The sequence below is a fragment of the Helianthus annuus genome, chromosome 9, assembly GCF_002127325.2.
Source record: "Helianthus annuus cultivar XRQ/B chromosome 9, HanXRQr2.0-SUNRISE, whole genome shotgun sequence".
Taxonomy (NCBI): domain Eukaryota; kingdom Viridiplantae; phylum Streptophyta; class Magnoliopsida; order Asterales; family Asteraceae; genus Helianthus; species Helianthus annuus.
The window spans coordinates 52,343,462-52,363,723 of NC_035441.2; the positions used below are offsets into that span (position 1 = coordinate 52,343,462).

At 37.3% G+C, this 20,262-nt stretch overlaps 1 protein-coding gene and 1 non-coding gene across 2 annotated transcripts; one reads left to right on the plus strand and one right to left on the minus strand.

Moving 5' to 3' along the window:
- Positions 1-5,003: 5,003 nt before the first annotated feature.
- On the minus strand, positions 5,004-5,110 carry LOC118482414. The gene has a single exon (XR_004868454.1). It is a non-coding gene; the product is annotated as a small nucleolar RNA R71 (small nucleolar RNA).
- A 6,268-nt stretch (positions 5,111-11,378) lies between these two features.
- On the plus strand, positions 11,379-17,110 carry LOC110906951 (zinc finger BED domain-containing protein RICESLEEPER 4-like). The gene is made up of 5 exons (XM_022152003.1): positions 11,379-11,892; positions 16,110-16,387; positions 16,456-16,693; positions 16,845-16,942; positions 17,105-17,110. Exons 1-5 carry the CDS (start codon positions 11,379-11,381, stop codon positions 17,108-17,110), a joined length of 1,134 nt encoding a protein of 377 aa, XP_022007695.1.
- Positions 17,111-20,262: the final 3,152 nt, after the last annotated feature.

Below are 20,262 nucleotides of genomic sequence, written 5' to 3' on the forward strand. Positions count from 1 at the left end.
GAGTGAACCTATATTGTTCATCTTTAGCAAGTGTATGAGATTCCATACGCTCGTCCAGTTGAGATAGCCCAAGGATTAAATTCTTCTTAAGCTCAAATTCCTTAAGTTTTATTTCTCCCATCCACTCTTTTCAAAATCTTCTTAGTGTGTCTTAACTTTTTTGCTAGAAACACATCTGGATCCCCAGTAAAAGAAAAGGATGCATTCGCCTTTTTAACCACCTCATCAAAACCAGGTCGTTCCATCCAAGAATTAAAAAACGAAATGGTAAAGGACCAAAATCTCTTGGATCAGTGGCAAGAACAAGCGGAGAATGATCCGAAAGATATCGGGGTAAGGCCGTAAGACAAGCATCTGCCCAATTATCTAAAAAATTCGGACAAACAAGGAAACGTTTAACTTACTAGCTTTGGCGCACTTCTTCTTAACACAGGTAAACCGTCTTCCCTTCATAGAGAATTCTGACAAACCACAATTACAAATGAAATCATTAAAATGTTTAGCTTCCAGATGATTAAAGTTTGAGTTACGTCTATCCTCGATGCCTATAACTGCATTAAAATCTCCAAAATGATCCAAATACCTTGTTTCGACTCTTTGATTTCAATCAACTCATCCCAAATATTTTTTAGCAAGTGTAGTTTGAGGAGCATATACATTAAGAATATGAAACTCCAAGGGGAAGCCTTTTATAAATCCAGAGTAAGCAGCCAGTACCTGCTCTTAGACCCTCCCGATTTCGTGAAAACAGTAGGATCCCACATTGAAATAGTACCCCCCCGAACGCCCATGAGCATCTGAATAATTAAAGTCAAAAGGAGATTGACCCTAAAAAGCTAAAAGATATATTCTAGACACATCAAAAAATTGCGACTCTTGAAACCCACTGAAATTAATTTTGTGATTCTGTTTGATCTCTCTAATTCAACCAAGCTTATCCGCATTGCCCATACCTCGTATATTAATGGATAAGTAATTCATGAGGTAACAAATTGGGACTCCTCACCTGGGAAAGGCTCACGAACCTAATGGTCTCGGTCGGCCAGATTAACTCCGACAAAGATACCGACTTTTTTTAGTGAGAGACACCTCATCTTCAACTACAACTCCAGTCTCATGCTCCTGATGATTTATTACACCTTCTGTATCCCCTGCCTAGATCTCACCTTCAGTTACCACACGCTAATCTTCAACAGCTACAGCAGGTTCTTCTACAACCTTAGGCAGAGGAAAATCCCATCCACTGTCATTCGAAGTAGCCATTGACCTCTTTAAGGATTTGTATTTCCTGGAGTCTTTACTCACTGGTCTCTGAGAACACCCAGAGGTTAAAAAAATACTCTAATAAACTTCAATGGGTGGGGGTGTGTTAAGATCTAGGTTCGATTGAAAAAATGGGATGAGAACCCAATGGCGAGTGATTAAGTGGCCAATCAGATCTTTTTTGGAACGCAACCCAAAATTATTATCAAGGTCCACATCATTAAAGACATCCAGTTGGGCCGCATTTAACCCTGGTTGCAAAATAAAAGGCGATTCTTGCATTACAACTGTTTGTGACGTGGTTTCCAAACTCAAAAAAGAATTATTATGGACATGCATGCAATCAACCATAATTTTAGTACTTTCCAACTTTGAGGTTCCCACCGGAGTGGCCGATGAGTATGACGACGAATATCCCGAATCTTCATCAGAGCCGCCAAACGATGGCACCTATATGACAAAATCCTCTTCAACCAAGACCAAAAAAACTTTGGACCTCTAACGAACCGTAATTTCTTGATTAATCATGGAAACATATCTTGTGATAACCCCCACCTTCCCACAAGTAAGGTTAACATCAGTCGGCAAGGCCAAAGACGATTGAACAACCCTCCCAAAACCATTCCCGATCAAATCAAAAACCTCCGCCTTCCATAGATGACTCGATAGACCACGTATGGTAATCCATGCCAAGCGATCCAATTGAACATTAGAGTCATCCCATGGGGTGAGGGATACCATCAACCCTTGCCACACATTTGATTTTAAGAGATCAATTGCTAATTCTTTGCTATCAAACTTCATAAGAAAGTTAAGACCTCCAAAAGAACCGATACTCACATTTTATATCCCAACTTGATGAGAAAACCCTTGACCAAAAACAAATCTAAGATGTTCTTTACCTCCCCTACCAAGGATAAATCTTTCCACACATTTGCAGAAGTTGTCTCCTCAGAAGAGAGAAGTAAAGATTTAGGTCTTGGTTTAACACCATGCCCACAAGCAACCGTATCATTAAATGATCGCCCTACTGAAATATTATTCATCGAAGGCCACTGAGGTATACCAGAACCGACAAACGGTTGTCTCTTGGATTTGGTCATCGAAGGTATAGGCTCTACCCTCTGAGGTTTCACTGACCATTTATCCTATTGATGTGTGTAAAATGCAACATATAAAACACATCAATTAAGGCATAAAACTAACCCTTTTTAAGTACTAATGTTGGAAAAAGAGTGTTTTTGTCTTCCTTTTGTATTTTCAGGATGAAATGAGCTCAAAATCACAAAAGAAGCAAAAAGACTACTAATTCTACCAAAAATACAAGAAAAGGAACAAAAGTGGACTGCCCGGACCCTCAACGGCACCTCCCAAGGCAAAGAGAAAGAAACAGAGTCTGAACACGCCCCGTGTCCAGCGAACACGGGGGCGTGCCCAGGAAGCAGCAGAAAAGACAAACCAGTAGAAGCTTCCATTGCTCACCACGGGGCCGTGTCCAGCGAGCACGGGGGCGTGGTGAAAGTACAGCAGGCGTATTAATTGTAATTCGCAATTACAATTAATGAAGAGAGAGAATGTCAGACGGGCACGGGGCCGTGTCCAGCGGACACGGGGCCGTGTCCAGCGTTCTGTTCAGCCTATAAATAGAGGAGCTTGGTTTCATTCTCTCTCATCCCTTGGCACACCACCTCTCTCACACTTCATCCACCACCCACCACCACCATAACACCATCATCCACCACCATCATCCATTGTCATTCATAGAGTGTGTGAGTCGTCTCGGGATCCAAGATTGATCGTAAGAGTTCTTGACAATCAAGGCTATGTTTGCCTAAGTCTCTTACATCACTTGGTGAAGACAAATGTTTAGTATAATACTTTTTATTTTTAATCTTTTGCACTTTTTATTTGGTTTTGTATTAATGACTTTAATAACTAGTTACTTATGTTGAAGGTGATCTTTCCTTATCGTTTGTCCGTGGTGTCTTGGCATTATTTTACTGTCTATATAAAATAAAAGATTTTCACCATTCATATCTCCACGGTCTATATGGAGGTATGTTGGCTACCTGGTCGGGGGTTAAGGGAACGGTTTGGTAAAGGTCTTGCCCTTGTTCAGCGTTTAGAGGTCCTGCTTGGGACCTGGGTCAAATTTAGTAGGATCTCCTTCAATGCCCATAGGTATTGGATGGCGGGGATCCAAACTCTTTGACCCCCTCATAAGTTAACTACCATTAATACTATAACCCGGCTATTTAGGACTGTATCCCTGCTGACTCAGACTACTTAGCCGAGGGTAACGTCACCGCCAAAAGCGGGGCCTACCACAATTTGCATTAATAACTTAATTCATTATCTTTCAATAATCCGACCCTTTAGGATTGTATCCTTGCTGACTCAAACTACTGGGTTGAGGGTAACGTCACCTTCAAAAGAGGGGCCTACTACAATAACTAAGATAATCTCTTAAACAAGTGCAAAAGTGCGAAAATAATCAAAGGTTATACTAATACACGTGTCGGATCCAAGTGATTCATCTTGTCTATCTGTTTTTATTTTATTTTATTTTTCAGCATTTAGTTAGTTTTTTACTTTTCTTAGTTTAAAACATTTTCTAACCTTTTTGATTTGATTAGACGTTGAGGATAAACCGGTATTAAAAGCTCTTGTGTCCTTGGACGACCTCGGTATCTTACCAACACTATACTACGTCCACGATGGGTGCACTTGCCCATATGTGTGTTTAGTGTTAGTAAATATCGTGTTTTATAAATTTAAAACTTGGCTAAAAGTGTAAAAAGGGCTTAAATATATATCTAAAAATATATTACACTACACACGCATCAAGTTTTTGGCGCCGTTGCCGGGGACACAAGGATTTTAAGAAAGTTAGGAATCAACGGCCTAATCATATTTTTATTTTTCTTTAATTTTTTAGGATTTTTTTTTAGATTTTTCAGCTTCTGCAGAGCTCAGCACGGGGCCGTGCCTGGTCGGACACGGGCCGTGCTCAGCAACGTTACTGGCAGTTTTTGTTTTTCAAGTTATAGAAGGCTGACCACGGGGCCGTGTCGGTGCAACACGGGGCCGTGTCCAACTTCCAGTAACTGGGATCTGAAAAGCAATCACTGTAATTCCGACCACGGGGCCGTGTTCGCTGAACACGGGGCCGTGGTGAACCATCTGACCGACATTCTTTTCTGTTTTTATTGCAGGACTTGGAACCCGACGCCAACCTCGCGTAGTGTATGAGCTCCAGTTCCAATAAAGACATAAAGGAACCATTAGAAGAACCCGAACGCTTTCTCAGAAAAAGGTTAAAAGCCAAAAACCAAGAGAAGGTTTCGGGTGATCCACCCCCAATGGCAGACCAACGTACCCTTATGGATTATCTACGGCCCACCGTAGGTAATCTAGGCGCCGCTATCAATGCCCCGAATGTCGAAGCTAATAACTTCGAACTTCGACCGCACTTGATACAAATGCTCCAAAACTCCGCAACCTTTCACGGGCTTGCGGACGAGGATCCCCATCTACATATAACTAATTTCTTAGAAATATGTGATACCTTTCGGATCAATGGAGCATCAAACGACGCCATCCGCCTCCGTATGTTTCCATTCTCACTGAAAGACCGAGCGAAAGCTTGGCTCAACACCCTCCCAGCTGGATCGGTAAACACCTGGGATGAATTGGCCCAAAAGTTTCTATATAAGTATTTCCCTCCTTCTAAAACTGCTAAATTAATGGCTGAAATTAATACATACTCACAAGAGGATGGGGAATCCTTATATGAAACTTGGGAAAGGTTCAAGGAGCTATTACGCAAGTGTCCCCATCACGGCCTCGCAATATGGCAACAAGTATCCACTTTCTACAATGGATTGTTGCCACATACTAGGCAGAAACTTGATTCTAGCTCCGGGGGACTTTTAGGTAATCGACGCCCACACGAAATATATAATCAGATTGAGGAAATTGCTCAAACCAATTTTCAATGGCACACCCCCCGGGGAAATAAGTCTATCGCCCCGGGCGCCCATAAGGTCGACGAAAACACCTCTTTACAAGCCCAAATCGAGGCCCTTTCTTCAAAAATAAAAAAAATTAGAAATGACAAAAACAGTCTCGGTTATGGCTTGTGAAGGGTGTGGTGGGTCACATGAAAATTGGAGTTGCATGAAAGAAACGGACGATCAACAAGAAATGGTAAACTACATTGATAATAGACCTAGGCCGTCGGGTCCTCCAACGGGAACTTACAACCAAGGATGGCGAAACCACCCAAACCTTGGTTGGAGGGAAACCGGCAATAGTAGTAACCAACAAACGCAACGAACAAACTTTCAGCAATCAAGAAATGAGTCACAAAATTTCACTCAACAACAAGGTGGACGAGAAAGGCTCGAAGATACTATATCTCGCCTCGTCTCTGACACTGATAAGAAAAACTCGGAAAGATTCCTACAATTAGAATCAAATTTTAGGAATCAACAAGCTAGCATTCAAAACATAGAAAAACAAATAAATCAACTAGCTCAAAATTTTTCCGAGAGACCGCAAGGCGCATTACCTAGCAATACCGAAACTAACCCAAAGGCGCAAGCTCACCTCATCACACTACGAAACCGCACCGTAGGGCCTGCAGAAGTACCTCCAGCAACGGAAGAAACAACGCCAACACATCTGCAGGAAAAGGAACCTCCCCCATCAACAGAGCCTACCAAGGCTCCTCGAGTTCCGTACCCCGGTAGGTTAATTCGTCAAAAGACCAATGAGCAGTTCGCAAAATTCTAAAACAATTGCATGTCAATATTCCTTTTATCGAAGTCCTAACCCAAATGCCCAAATACTCTAAATTCATGAGGGACTTCCTTACACATAAAAAGAAAATTGAAAATTTGCAATTAGTTAACTTAGGCGAAGAATGCTCTGCCCTCGTACTCAATAAACTACCCCAAAAGAAAATCGATCCCGGAAGTTTCACGATTCCATGCTCAATAGGGGAATCACCCGTTCGCAATGCCCTAGCCGACTTAGGGGCTAGCATTAACCTCATGCCCTCATCAATGTTCAAAAGGCTTGGCTTGGGAACCACGAGCCCTACAAAAATAAGCATACAACTCGCGGATCGATCAGTCAAGTTCCCGCAAGGTGTCATCGAAAATGTCTTGGTAAGGGTAAGCAGATTCGTTTATCCAGTTGACTTTGTCATACTCGACATGGAGGAAGACACCGAAGTCCCCCTTATTCTAGGGAGGCCCTTCCTTGCCACAGCACAAGCAGTGGTAGACATGAATGACGGGACACTCACTTTGAGGTATGGGGACGATGAGGTGAAGTTCGGAGTTGGGAAGAGAATAGAGGACGACGATCCGGTCAACTACATGAAGGTTATTGATTCAAGTTTGGATGCCGCTCTCCGACGGTGTAATTTGGGAGGCAAGGCACTCCACTCAGAAGATATATAGCCGGGAATCGGGTCTAGCCAAGGACCCTTATAAACGTGGCGCACCACGGGGGCATTCCGCGGATCTATCCTTATGTTTAGTTTAATCTTTTAGTTTTTGCAGAATAAAACACATTCATGGTGGTAATGGATGAAAAAGGGAACGAGAAAAATGGAACCATGCACGAAGAACAGAGCAACCCGACAAAAATCTCCATAACAGAAGGCTCAACACGGGCCGTGCCCAACCAACACGGCCCCGTGCTGAGCCCCCTGCAGAAAATCACCCAGTTCAGGTAACTGGACACGGGCCGTGTTCAGCGGACACGCCCCCGTGTCCAGGCTTCTGTTTCAATTCTGTAATTTTTGTTACTGGCACTTGACCACGGGGCCGTGCCCGGTCACCACGGGGCCGTGTCCAGGATGCCAGTAACATAAATCTTTGCTTTTTAACACACTTTTATACATTCTAATCAACCAAAAACTTTATTTTTGGACACATTGAGGACAATGTGTAATTTAAGTGTGGGGGGATGCTAAAACCTTGAAATTTTGCAAAATCCTAAACACAAGCCTTACACAAAACTCTATTGGAACCGCTAAACACCCCAAAATTTTTTTCAAAAACATTTTCACATTTTTTTACTTGTTTTAGTTTAAGTTGGGAATAACAAGTTCTAAAAAGGTTATATTTTTACAAGTTTACAACCGATAACGTCGTGATAAAAAGAACTAACATAAGAAAATTATGAAACGGTATAACAAGTCTAGTTAAAAATTCGATTATATATGCTTGGTCACATAAAAAACCCATTCCCACAAAAGTGAGTTTTGAGCCTTTATTGAGCATAAAAAAAATACACATATTTAGATTAAATGCTCATTTTTCGTTTCTTGTGTGAATAGCCGCTCGGTTTTTACAGATCTAGAACTTGCCACGACGATACATTCCCGGTCCTTACCAACTTAAACCCAAGTAAGTAAATGATGGAGGCATTAGGACTAACTATTTTTCTTTCAAAACCATTATTTTTCATTTTTTTTACCTACCCAAAATCCCCCTAGAAAACCCCTTTGAGCCTAAACCTTTCATTTCATTTCATTACCCAAAATCCCACCAAAAACCTTTTTCATTTTTTTTCACCTTTTATTTTAGTAACAAGCTCGGTTTTTCGTCAACTTGCCCTTTCATGTGACATCAAAAATATATATATATATATATATATATATATGAAGTCAAAAACAAACAAAAGCTACAAAAGCTTGTTTGGAGAAATACTTCAAAAATAATAAGTCACTAAAAACAAGGTATTTTACGAAAACCGACACTTGCTACGATTTTCGCCCTTTTTACTAACCACTAACCAACCACCCACCTTTAAACCCAAGCCTTCACCCCAAAAGTCCTCTTGATATTTACAAAGGTAAAAAGTTAAAAAGGAGGAGGATTGATTGCTTGGCAAGCCTATGGAAGACGTAAGTTCCGTGCCGCTCTCGAGTGATTCACTAAAATATACACTTTCGGCCGAGTGTTGAGTGATCTCCCGTGAGGTATGTGAACTTGTATATAAATGGAATTTTATAAGGCATGTTATGCCCGATTAAGTAATTTGTCTTATGAAACGTTCAAAAATAAATCATGACGAATAGGACTGTAAATAAATAAAAATAAAACCTATAAAAACCTTGGATTCCCGAAACTCTAGGACAAGCTAAAAAACTTCTCTTCTACCTATTCCATTTGGGAGTGTAAGCCACATTTAAAGAGTTTTGCTTGAGGACAAGCAAAAGTTCAAGTGTGGGGGTATTTGATGTGTGTAAAATGCAACATATAAAACACATCAATTAAGGCATAAAACTAACCCTTTTTAAGTACTAATGTTGGAAAAAGAGTGTTTTTGTCTTCCTTTTGTATTTTCAGGATGAAATGAGCTCAAAATCACAAAAGAAGCAAAAAGACTACTAATTCTACCAAAAATACAAGAAAAGGAACAAAAGTGGACTGCCCGGACCCTCAACGGCACCTCCCAAGGCAAAGAGAAAGAAACAGAGTCTGAACACGCCCCGTGTCCAGCGAACACGGGGGCGTGCCCAGGAAGCAGCAGAAAAGACAAACCAGTAGAAGCTTCCATTGCTCACCACGGGGCCGTGTCCAGCGAGCACGGGGGCGTGGTGAAAGTACAGCAGGCGCATTAATTGTAATTCGCAATTACAATTAATGAAGAGAGAGAATGTCAGACGGGCACGGGGCCGTGTCCAGCGGACACGGGGCCGTGTCCAGCGTTCTGTTCAGCCTATAAATAGAGGAGCTTGGTTTCATTCTCTCTCATCCCTTGGCACACCACCTCTCTCACACTTCATCCACCACCCACCACCACCATAACACCATCATCCACCACCATCATCCATTGTCCATCATAGAGTGTGTGAGTCGTCTCGGGATCCAAGATTGATCGTAAGAGTTCTTGACAATCAAGGCCATGTTTGCCTAAGTCTCTTACATCACTTGGTGAAGACAAGTGTTTAGTATAATACTTTTTATTTTTAATCTTTTGCACTTTTTATTTGGTTTTGTATTAATGACTTTAATAACTAGTTACTTATGTTGAAGGTGATCTTTCCTTATCGTTTGTCCGTGGTGTCTTGGCATTATTTTACTGTCTATATAAAATAAAAGATTTTCACCATTCATATCTCCACGGTCTATATGGAGGTATGTTGACTACCTGGTCGGGGGTTAAGGGAACGGTTTGGTAAAGGTCTTGCCCTTGTTCAGCGTTTAGAGGTCCTGCTTGGGACCTGGGTCAAATTTAGTAGGATCTCCTTCAATGCCCATAGGTATTGGATGGCGGGGATCCAAACTCTTTTACCCCCTCATAAGTTAACTACTATTAATACTATAACCCGGCTATTTAGGACTGTATCCCTGCTGACTCAGACTACTTAGCCGAGGGTAACGTCACCGCCAAAAGCGGGGCCTACCACAATTTGCATTAATAACTTAATTCATTATCTTTCAATAATCCGACCCTTTAGGATTGTATCCTTGCTGACTCAAACTACTGGGTTGAGGGTAACGTCACCTTCAAAAGAGGGGCCTACTACAATAACTAAGATAATCTCTTAAACAAGTGCAAAAGTGCGAAAATAATCAAAGGTTATACTAATACACGTGTCGGATCGAAGTGATTCATCTTGTCTATCTGTTTTTATTTTATTTTATTTTTCAGCATTTAGTTAGTTTTTTACTTTTCTTAGTTTAAAACATTTTCTAACCTTTTTGATTTGATTAGACGTTGAGGATAAACCGGTATTAAAAGCTCTTGTGTCCTTGGACGACCTCGGTATCTTACCAACACTATACTACGTCCACGATGGGTGCACTTGCCCATATGTGTGTTTAGTGTTAGTAAATATCGTGTTTTATAAATTTAAAACTTGGCTAAAAGTGTAAAAAGGGCTTAAATATATATCTAAAAATATATTACACTACACACGCATCACCTATCTCGCAAGGTTAACACCAATTTTAGCATGACCGATGGTTACGTTTGACATTTTGTCAATCAGATCCTCCTTGTCCGTTACATTCATGAATCGAAGAAACCCGAAAAAGTTCCCCGCCTTGTCTTTCTTCTTTACAACGTACACTGCTGCAAGTTCACCAAAATTCCCAAACTTTCATTTCAAGGAAGACTACGACACGTCCTCCAGTAGATTTGAAATGAACACATTTGTGGTTTCAGTCACTCCTTTACCCCTGTAGATATTTGTGTTACGATTCTTTCTTGTATGCTTCCAATGATAGGTCTCCCAACCTCCTTCTTGATAGCTTTTTAAAGTTAGCAATCTTCTGAACTTCCTCTGCTTTTCGCTGCCGAAGGTCTTTCATGTTGTCTACCAGATCTGCTTTTGGTATCCATCTTTTTCTGCTTGTATGGACTTGCGCCACATCTCCTTGCCGGTATTCGTTTCTCCTCGCTGGAAATTGCCTCCCCATTATATTCCTAGTTAATCTTTTTTAAAGCATAAAACAAACTTTAAAAATGGAGGCTTTATGAATTTTCAATTAACCCTACCCTTAAACCACTGCCTTAAAGACTAAAAACCATATAAGTAATTACATTGCAGTTACTTTAAAGCAAATTTAACACTATCTAAGCAATATCCACATTGACTATCTGGAGACTTTGGTTGACCCATAACGAAAAAGAGTTCAATGGAAATATGGTGTCGGTGCAGAAAATAGTTGAAATTATTAAGGAGGAGACATTTATTTGGGTCAAGAGCAGAGCTTCAGGTGCCGCGATGGATTGGAATAGTTGGTTAGAATTCGATATTTTTGTATGACCATTTGTTTTGTGTTTTGGAACTTTGTTTTTCAGCCTCTGCCTCTGGCTGGTCGCTATATTAGTATATAGTCGTCGTTGTTCAAAAAAAAAAAAAAAGATTTAAGTTATTGAAAGTAACTCAAGCAACTTCAACCCCTTACTTCTTCATGAGAGTGAATTCAGTAATGTAAGCTTAGTTTGTAGTACACCTGGCAGATTATGTCTAACTTCAGATTTATGGACTTCAATTCCTACTGATAGGTATTTAGCAATTATTGTTCATTTTATGGATACAAATTGGATTTTGCAAAAAAAGAGTTTTATCATTTTCTTTTATGCCACCACCTCATACTGGCATTGCTTTATGTGAGAAAGTGTTTTCTATTTTACTAGAATGGGGCATAGAAAACAAAATATTCTTTGTGACTTTAGATAATGCTTCTTCTAATGACACTTTTGTTGGGCTTTTGAGAGAACAACTGAATGCAAAGTCACCACTTGTTTCTAAGAGTAATTTTTTTCACTTGAGATGTTCTGCACATATTTTGAACTTGATTGTGCAAGATGGGTTAAAAGAAATTGATGAGTGTGTTTATAAAATTAGAGAAAGTATCAAGTATGTGAAAGGTTCACAACAAAGGAAAGAAAATTTTTCGGATTATGTTCAGTTGCTTTCTATTAAGAAGAAAAAGGGGTTAAGGCAAGATGTTGTTACAAGGTGGAATTCAACTTTTTTGATGCTTGATGCCGCTCTTTATTATCGACGTGCTTTTTATCATTTAGAATTAAGTAATTCTAATTTTAAGCATTGTCCAAATGCATTAGAGTGGGAAAAGATTAGAAAGATATGTATTTTTCTTTGAGTATTTTATGATGTGACCAATGTTTTTTCGGGTACCAAATATCCGATTGTAAACTTGTACTATTCACACGTCTTTATTGTCACACCCTGACTTTTGCGGAAGCGTATTATGTGTGACTTGTTTAATACCATTGCATTCAATTATACCAAGCAACTAAATGATAAAAAGCACGATGTTCATCCATAAATATGATTCAAAATATTACAAACTACATTGTTTAACGCCAACTAATACTTCGAGTTTAAAATACAAACCAACCAAGTGTTTCAAGTTCGATAGTGGACTTTAACAAAAGACACTAATAAAATGAGGCTTTGATTCATGTATCTTATCAAAGATAAAATACACGATTCAAACCCTCCCATACAGGATGGCATCGTTTATTGTAGACACATCTTGAAAACCTTGAACGCCCGCCAGATCCATTATCAATTTCCTGAAATACATGTAATTTGAAAACATCAACAAAAGTTGAGCGAGTTCATGTGTTTTGTATGTGAGCTCGAAATAAACTTGTAATCACTGTAAGTATGTATTTGTAAACAGGTATGAAAGCGTCTAGGAACATATCAATTAATGATTTGCAAGGTCATTAATATGTGTGCAACGGTGTAGGAAGATTCAATCCTTTGCGTATTTCGTACCGGGCCACCCGGCTGGAACGACATAGTCAACACATGCGGCCAACTTGCGGACCCATGGGTGGGGCTCGCAACACCCGAATAGATCTATCACTCATGCCCCTCGGTCCTTATAAAAGGATTAATGGTCTCAAGTTAACGCCTACCCATTCACATGGTCTAAGAGTTCATTCCTTAGCTAACCATACCATTTGTAATCATTGTAACATTTGTAGCATGTATTTCACCCCCGAAGTTATAAAACTGAAAATAGTTATAAGAAAAGGGGGACATGAACTCACAATCTTGCGTCCTGCAAACTGGTGTAACTCAAAGATCCGGTCCTGGAGTCGTGCAACTACCTACACACGTGCTACGTTCTATTAGACGGATGGGTCGTGCCACGACTTTTAGTCTTAATTGTTATGATTTAGCATCCTTGAGTTACGTTTTGATGTAATAAATATTATTCCAAAGTATATAATTATTTGTTAAAATAATAATATTTTAACTTAAATTATATTTATTAATTTTTGGAATATTTGTTTAAATAATATATTTTAACTTATTTGTTTTGAAATTCCTTCCATGAATACTTTCCCAAGGATGGGTATACTTATACTTGTATTCTTAGACTTGTGTATTTTTGCCAAGTATTGGTGGCATATTCTAGTGTGTATTTATACGTACGAGAATACGTATTTTTATTGTATTTTTTGAGTATTCTTATACTTAATTATTGTATTTAAGTTTCCAGAATATTATTTTTAACCAATAAAAATCACCAATTTGTATTCTTAAAATATTTATATTTTGTAAAAAATCTTTTATAGAAAATAACCATAAATCCTTCTTGGCAGAAATAATTATATTTTCATATAAACCTCAAAAATAATATATTTTTAAAATTAACTTAGAAAATATTTATAAATCCATTTTCCACCCAAAACAATATATTTTTGGTTTGTTTAAGAAAATATTTATTTTCTTCAAAAATAATATATCTTCCTAATAGTTCAAGAAAACATATATATTTTTCTTTACTCAAAAATAATATATTTTCTTCTTGACAAAAATTTGATATATTTTTGTAACACTTGTAAAAATTATAATTTCCGTTTCTTTGGTTTCCAAAATACCGTTTAGCTTATTTGTCAAAATATATATGAACTTAATTCCGGAATATATATGTAATCCATATTCTTTGTTCGGTTTGTCCACTATTCGGGTATAAATTGTATATTTATTTTCTTGGAATTTTGCTAATATTTTGTATTATAATTCTTGGTATTTAGGTAAGTTATATTATTTCAAGTCCTAAAATAATATAACTAGTACACATAATATACAAGTAATCACACAAGTTGTGACATCTAAATATATACTTTCCTAAATATATACTTAGTCACTTTTATTTATCAAAAACCAACCTCCAATATTTGTAATCTTTGTAACAAAATTTATGGCAATTTTTATATGAAAAACCATGGTTAAAATTTACTTACAAACACTTGTTTAAAAATATTTTTCTAAGTGTTTAAATTCTACAATTTTGCCATAGTTTCCCCTTAAAAATGGAGGTTTCCATGCTTTCAAAGCATATCATTTTCTTTAAAATCATCACCAATCATCAACATATTCAATCAACACTTACCATGTGCCAAAATCATGCAATTTACACAACATCATGAACTTGAAATTTTGTAAAAACTTGTAGTAACTTAGTATGTTATTTAGTAGGTTTAGTTACCCTTTAAAACATGATTATTTTTTATAAATCTCATTCTTGAAGAATTTAGTCATTCACAACTTATAAGATGATTTTTCTAAAAATCATTCTTTTGAATTTTTCTTGTTAACAACATATTTCTATACTTGATTTAACACTAAAAACATGGTTAGTTTCTTTAAAAATCATGACTATGTAAATCTTATATATAAACTTGGTTTCTTGAGAAAATCATGTTTGAAATCATCCATCTACAAGACTTATTTTATGTATAAATCATCATCATGTTCAAAAACATCTTTATTTTCAAGTTCATGTTTTACCTAATAGGATGATCATTTTGATTTCACAAGATCTATCCTCTCACTTGCTAGATCATGTGTTTAATCACAATCTAGCAAGCTTCTTATGATGTTTAACATCATAAACACAAGAAATCAACCATCAAGATGCACACATACACTTAAACAACATAGATTCTTATGTTAGTGAGCTTTATGTTAAAGATTATCTTCTTATTCTTTCATGATCTTCATGTTTAACATCTTACATATTCTTTTAACCTTCATTATAAGAAGTAAAATGGAGTTATGAGAGTCTTACTACTAGCACAAGGCTAGGGAAGAAACCAAAGATGAAGAAGGTGATAAACTTGGTGGTTAAAAGCTCTTGAGAGAGGTCCTTCAACTTCCAATGGCACCAAGCTCCTTAATCTTGCTTCTGGCACCTTTGTAACACCTTATATTGCATGAACAAGAAAGGAAAGTGGTGGTGGTGGGTGTGGTTGTTCTCGGCCGTGAGGGAGGAGGAAAGGGAGAGATGGAGTGTGTTGGTGTTTTGTGAAAATGAGTTTATGTATAGAACTTGTGGTTTATAATAACAACACTCCAACATGTGCATAACCATTGTGTAATGTGTTTCTAAAGCTAGCAACAAGATCAAATAAACAAATTAAAGAAATCAAGGGGTGGGTCCACCCCTTGTAACCGTGAAATGAGGGGGGGTATTGGTTAGAATGTAATGGATAGTTAGGTGATTAGGTTAGTATCTAAGTGTAAGTTAGTGTTATATGTGTGTTATGTAATTATAAGGCATGTTATGATGTTCGGTGACCATTACTAGCTCGGAAATGATAAAACAATGCTTCTAGTGAAAATTTGGTGTTTCGGGTAGTGTCCGGTTGTTCAGTTGGTTACCGGTTCGTTAAGATGCTAAACTACGCAGTTTAGTGTGCTTTATGTTCCTTTTTGTGACAGTTTTGATTCCCGATACCTAGGAAGGAATTCTGGACCATTAAACCATAATTCTGCGTAATATTGTGTTGTTAAAGTGCTGATTTTTGCTGAAAATTGCAGAATTCTGCAGTTTGTGTGAGTTTTAGGCACTTTCCGGCACTTAAACTATCTCTAGGAAGGCAGTTTTATGATCCTTACTTTCCTACACACTATACTAGTGTAACTCTTGGTTTCTGGCTCATTCTGTGTCTTAACATCATGTCTGTCTGAGTACTGAACACCCGTCAGTACTTTTAGTTTGTCTGATAACTGTGCTAACTTTGTTTCGTGCATCATTTGAATCATAAAGTGTTGCATGCAATAATGATATGAAATCATGCAATGTGTGATGCACTTGTATGTATATGACAATAATCAAAAAGCCTTCATGTCATAAATTTAAATCAAGGACAGTCATTAAAGCATAAATTATTGTTTAACATGTATGGAATTACATGGATATTTGACAGTTGTCACATTTATGGCTTATCTTACGTTGTTTGAGGGTATGAGTTCAAATGATGAGTATATCAAGAATATGGCAGAACTGATGATGACCAAGTTTCAAAAATATTGTCAGATTTTAGTCTTACCTTAGCCATAGCCGTAGTGTTGGATCCTAGATACAAGTTGCATTTTATCGACTGGAGTTATTCACAAATATATGGAGAGGCGAGCCCCGAATATTCAAATGTTGATCAGTTTTTGAATTCTACATTTAATGAATATGTCAACATGTTAAATGTGGCCAGTGATGATAGAAGGGATGATCCAACACGTGCTTTAAATGCAAGTAAAGAGATTGAGGACACAATGGATAATTCTACACATGCCTATGGAATGAGTGCAAGTCTTAAGGTAATTTATTTATATATTTATATATTGTGTTTAATTATTGACTAACTAATTTCCTAATATTTTTTTAGGATTTTGATCAATTTCAAATTAAAGATTTTACAATTAACAAAAAATCGGAATTGCAAATGTATTTGACGGAGTCAAGGGTTGATAGAAGCTGCGAACTTGATGTGTTGGCTTTTTGGAAAACCAATAAGTTTAGATATCCCGCACTTGCGAGAATGGCAAGAGACTTTTTGACCATTCCAGTATCTACTGTCGCATCAGAGTCTACATTCAGTGCAAGTGGAAGAGTACTTAATGAAAGTTCACTTTGCAAAGATACCGTTGAGGCTCTCATATGCACAAAAGATTAGTTATTTGGAGATTTCTGTAATGTCTTTTCACTTTATTTTCCTATGTTTTTTTGCATGGTATTCTATTAATGTTATTATGTATATTTGTTTGTACTTTGTAGGTTCGAACCAAGTTAGTGTAGATGAGCTCATAGAAGATATAATGTCGCTTGATATTAGCCGTGAATCAAATGCTTCAAATTCTGTGAACAATCCTAAGGTATCCACTCCAAATTCTTCAAGTAGTGTTGCTTGTTAAAAATAAGAGAACATCCTAAGGTACCCACTTCAAATGTTTCTAGAAATGTTGCTTGATAAAACTATATGAATAAGTTATCACAAATTGTCCATGCCTAATACGACTATAATTATTTGTGTGTAGGTTTGATTGTTTGGAATTGAAGATCTTGAGAAAGAAAGACACATGGGAACTTGAATGTTGAAACTATTTGGATGTTATGATTAGACTTTTATGGATTTCCTTTAAAGTTTGTTAAGACATTATGTGTTTATGCATGTTTTATGACTTTTGTGAACCTTTGGCGATTAATTTTCACTAAACATGTTCCTTAATCGCTAATTTCAAATCTGGAATAACAGGTCATGTTCGTGTCTTAACAGGTCATGCTCGTGTCTTAACAGGTAGTATTTGTGTCTTAACATGTCGTATTTGTGTCTTAAACAGGTCATATGATATGTTGGTAACATTTTCGTGTCTTAACATGTCATTTCGTGTCTTAAACAGGTTCGTGTTCGTGTTTGGAAAATCTGACACGATAAGATTTCGTGTCGTGTTTGTGTTTACATGTTTCGTGTTTGTGTCTTATCGTGTTCGTGTCTTAACAGATCGGGTTGACCCGATATGCCAGCCCTAGTTTGTACACCTCTTGAAATTTCTTTATTTTCATATATAATTCATGTAATATTTGTTTTTACATAATACATTCAATCTCCACCGAATAGAGTGTTGAGATTTTCACCCTAAGATGGTATCAAGTACTAACCCTATATTTTTTTCTCGCCGGACGGCCGGAGTCGTGCGTGTGATCTTCGACCTCCTTCTCAGAATCATCTTTCTGCTGCTATCAACTTAATTATTCTTGTCGTAATATTTATCCAATAACTTTCATTGGTTATTGTATTGCTACATCACTTGCAATTTCATCGTAATTTGCAATTCCTTCAAAGTGGATCTTCCTTTCAATTTCTTTCTTTCTTCTAATCTTACGTCAAAGTGGATATTACAGTACTCCATAGGGTGAATTTCATTCTGATTTAATATTGGAATAATTGTGACTAAATGTAGAAATCTCTACTGCTTATTCTTGAAGACCTAGTTGGATACCATATCCGACTTCAATCTCCCTTCTTTTCCACATATATCATTACCCCACTTTGTCAGTTATGCATAAATTCAGGTTATCATGCTAAAACTTGCCCTACTCTTACTTCATATACGTTAGAACCAGGAAAGTCTCAAGGAGTTTTCCTAAAGTTGCTTGGTATGTTGATTTGGGTGCTCCCAACCATTAATCATGTGAATAATCCGACTCCCTATTCAGGCAATGCCTGTGTAACCTTTGGCAACGCTAACATTATTCCTATATCACATATTGGACATTCATAGGTATACAATAATCCTAACCTTTGGCAACGGAACATTATTCCTATATCACATATTGGACAATCATAGGTATACGATAATCCTAAGTTAAGTGAAAGTGATATTTTGGTTATTCCTAATTTGACAAAGAATCTTTTAACAATTAGCAAACTCGCAACATAGAATCCTCTAGACATTTTATTTTCACAACCATTGTTTTATATTCAAGATAGAATGACTAAATGGGTCCTTGCCACATGTAGATGTGAAAACGGTTATGCGTTCTAAAAGATTGGCCACAATCTTTAGCAGTTGTTTCTAATTTCAGCAATCATCCAGGCATCATTTGAAGTGTGGCACAATAGATTAGGACATGTAGTGTTTGCTACTATTTACATGCTGACTAAGTCAGGTTGTCTTACGGTTACATCAGTATTGCCAAAACCTAGTGCTTGTTCACCTTGTCAATTTTCAAAGGCTTACCGCTTATCACCTGAAGCCAATGAAAAACGATCTTTGAATACATTAGATTTAAGTCATTGTGATTTATGGAGGGCCTGCTCTGGTTACAACGATTGTTGGTAATCACTATCATGTCGATGACTATTCTTGATTCTGTTGGTTTTATCCCATGAAGGAAAAATCTGGATTTTCTTCTTTCATGAATCTTGTTCAAACACAGTTTTCTATGATGATGATGTACATAACTTTTTAATGAGATAATGCTTATTTAAATTCTTCCAGAGCGATGGTGGCACATAAGTTGTAAATCATACTGTTCGGCAACTTCTTGAGGATAATGGTACATTTCGTCGTTCTGTGTCATATACATCTCAACAAAATGGACGTGCAGAGAGGAAGCATCGACAGATTGTTGAAACTAGTTATTTAAGTTGTTTAATGCCAATGCACCAGTTTCTTATTAGGTAGATGCCTTTAGTACTGTAGTGTACATTATCAATCGATTCCACACTACAGTCTTGGAAGACAAGTCTCCATTTAAGTTGTTATTCTCTCGGGTACCAGTTTATAGTAACTATCGCATCTTTGGGTTTAAAGTTTTTCCTTATTTTTGTGATTATGCTGAAGACAAGCTCTTACCAAGAAGACTTTCTTGCATCTTTCTTGGTTATAACTCACAATACAAGGGATATAGATGTCTTAATCCGGTAACCGATAGAGTTTATGTTACACATCATGCTTGATTTTATGAGATATGTTTTCCATTCTCAATTTGAATCTCTTCAGAAGACTTCAATTTGTTGCAGCTCAATAGTTTTTTTGGAAGATATTGTAATGTCTTATGTCCATGTGAAGTCCACTGAAGCGCCAACCCAACCCATAAAATCATCTTATATTGGGCCTTGTACTCAATGTTTGGATAATCCTTCTCATATAATTGCTTGTAATCAATCTCATATGATGATTAAAAGTGAAAAAGCCATAAATTTTAAGCCTCGTCAACAAGCAAACTTGACTTATCTTAAGACTTGCATGCTTTATTTAGCTTTATTTACCTACAATAAACACAAAGGTTTTAAGTAAGCTTCTAAAACTCCTCAATGGATGGTGGCTATGCATGAAGAAATGCTGGCTTTAAAATAACATGTCACATGGTCTTTGGTTCCTCTACTAACAAGGGGGTAATTTTGTTGGCATGAAATTGGTCTTTCGAACAAAATATATCTCAAATGGCACTGTTGAACGATTTAAGGATATAGATTCGTGGCACAGGGATAGGGATACACTGAAATTCTAGGTTTGGACTATTCTCATGTGTTTATCTCGATGGTAAAAGCATCGACGGTACGAGTTGTCCTCTCTCTTGCTGTTATTTATAATTAGAAACTTCATTGGTTTGATATCAAAAATGCCTTTTTGAATGGCCATCTAAATGAGACCGTTTATATGGAGAAATCACCTGGATTTGTAGATAC

Coding starts and splice junctions, on each gene's coding strand:
- LOC110906951 (XM_022152003.1), top strand. CDS start 11,379: ATGCCACCACCTCATACTGGCATTGCTTTATGTGAGAAAGTGTTTTCT. Junction 16,388..16,455: donor GAATGAGTGCAAGTCTTAAG/GTAATTTATTTA, acceptor ATATTTTTTTAG/GATTTTGATCAATTTCAAAT. Junction 16,694..16,844: donor TGGAAGAGTACTTAATGAAA/GTTCACTTTGCA, acceptor TGTACTTTGTAG/GTTCGAACCAAGTTAGTGTA.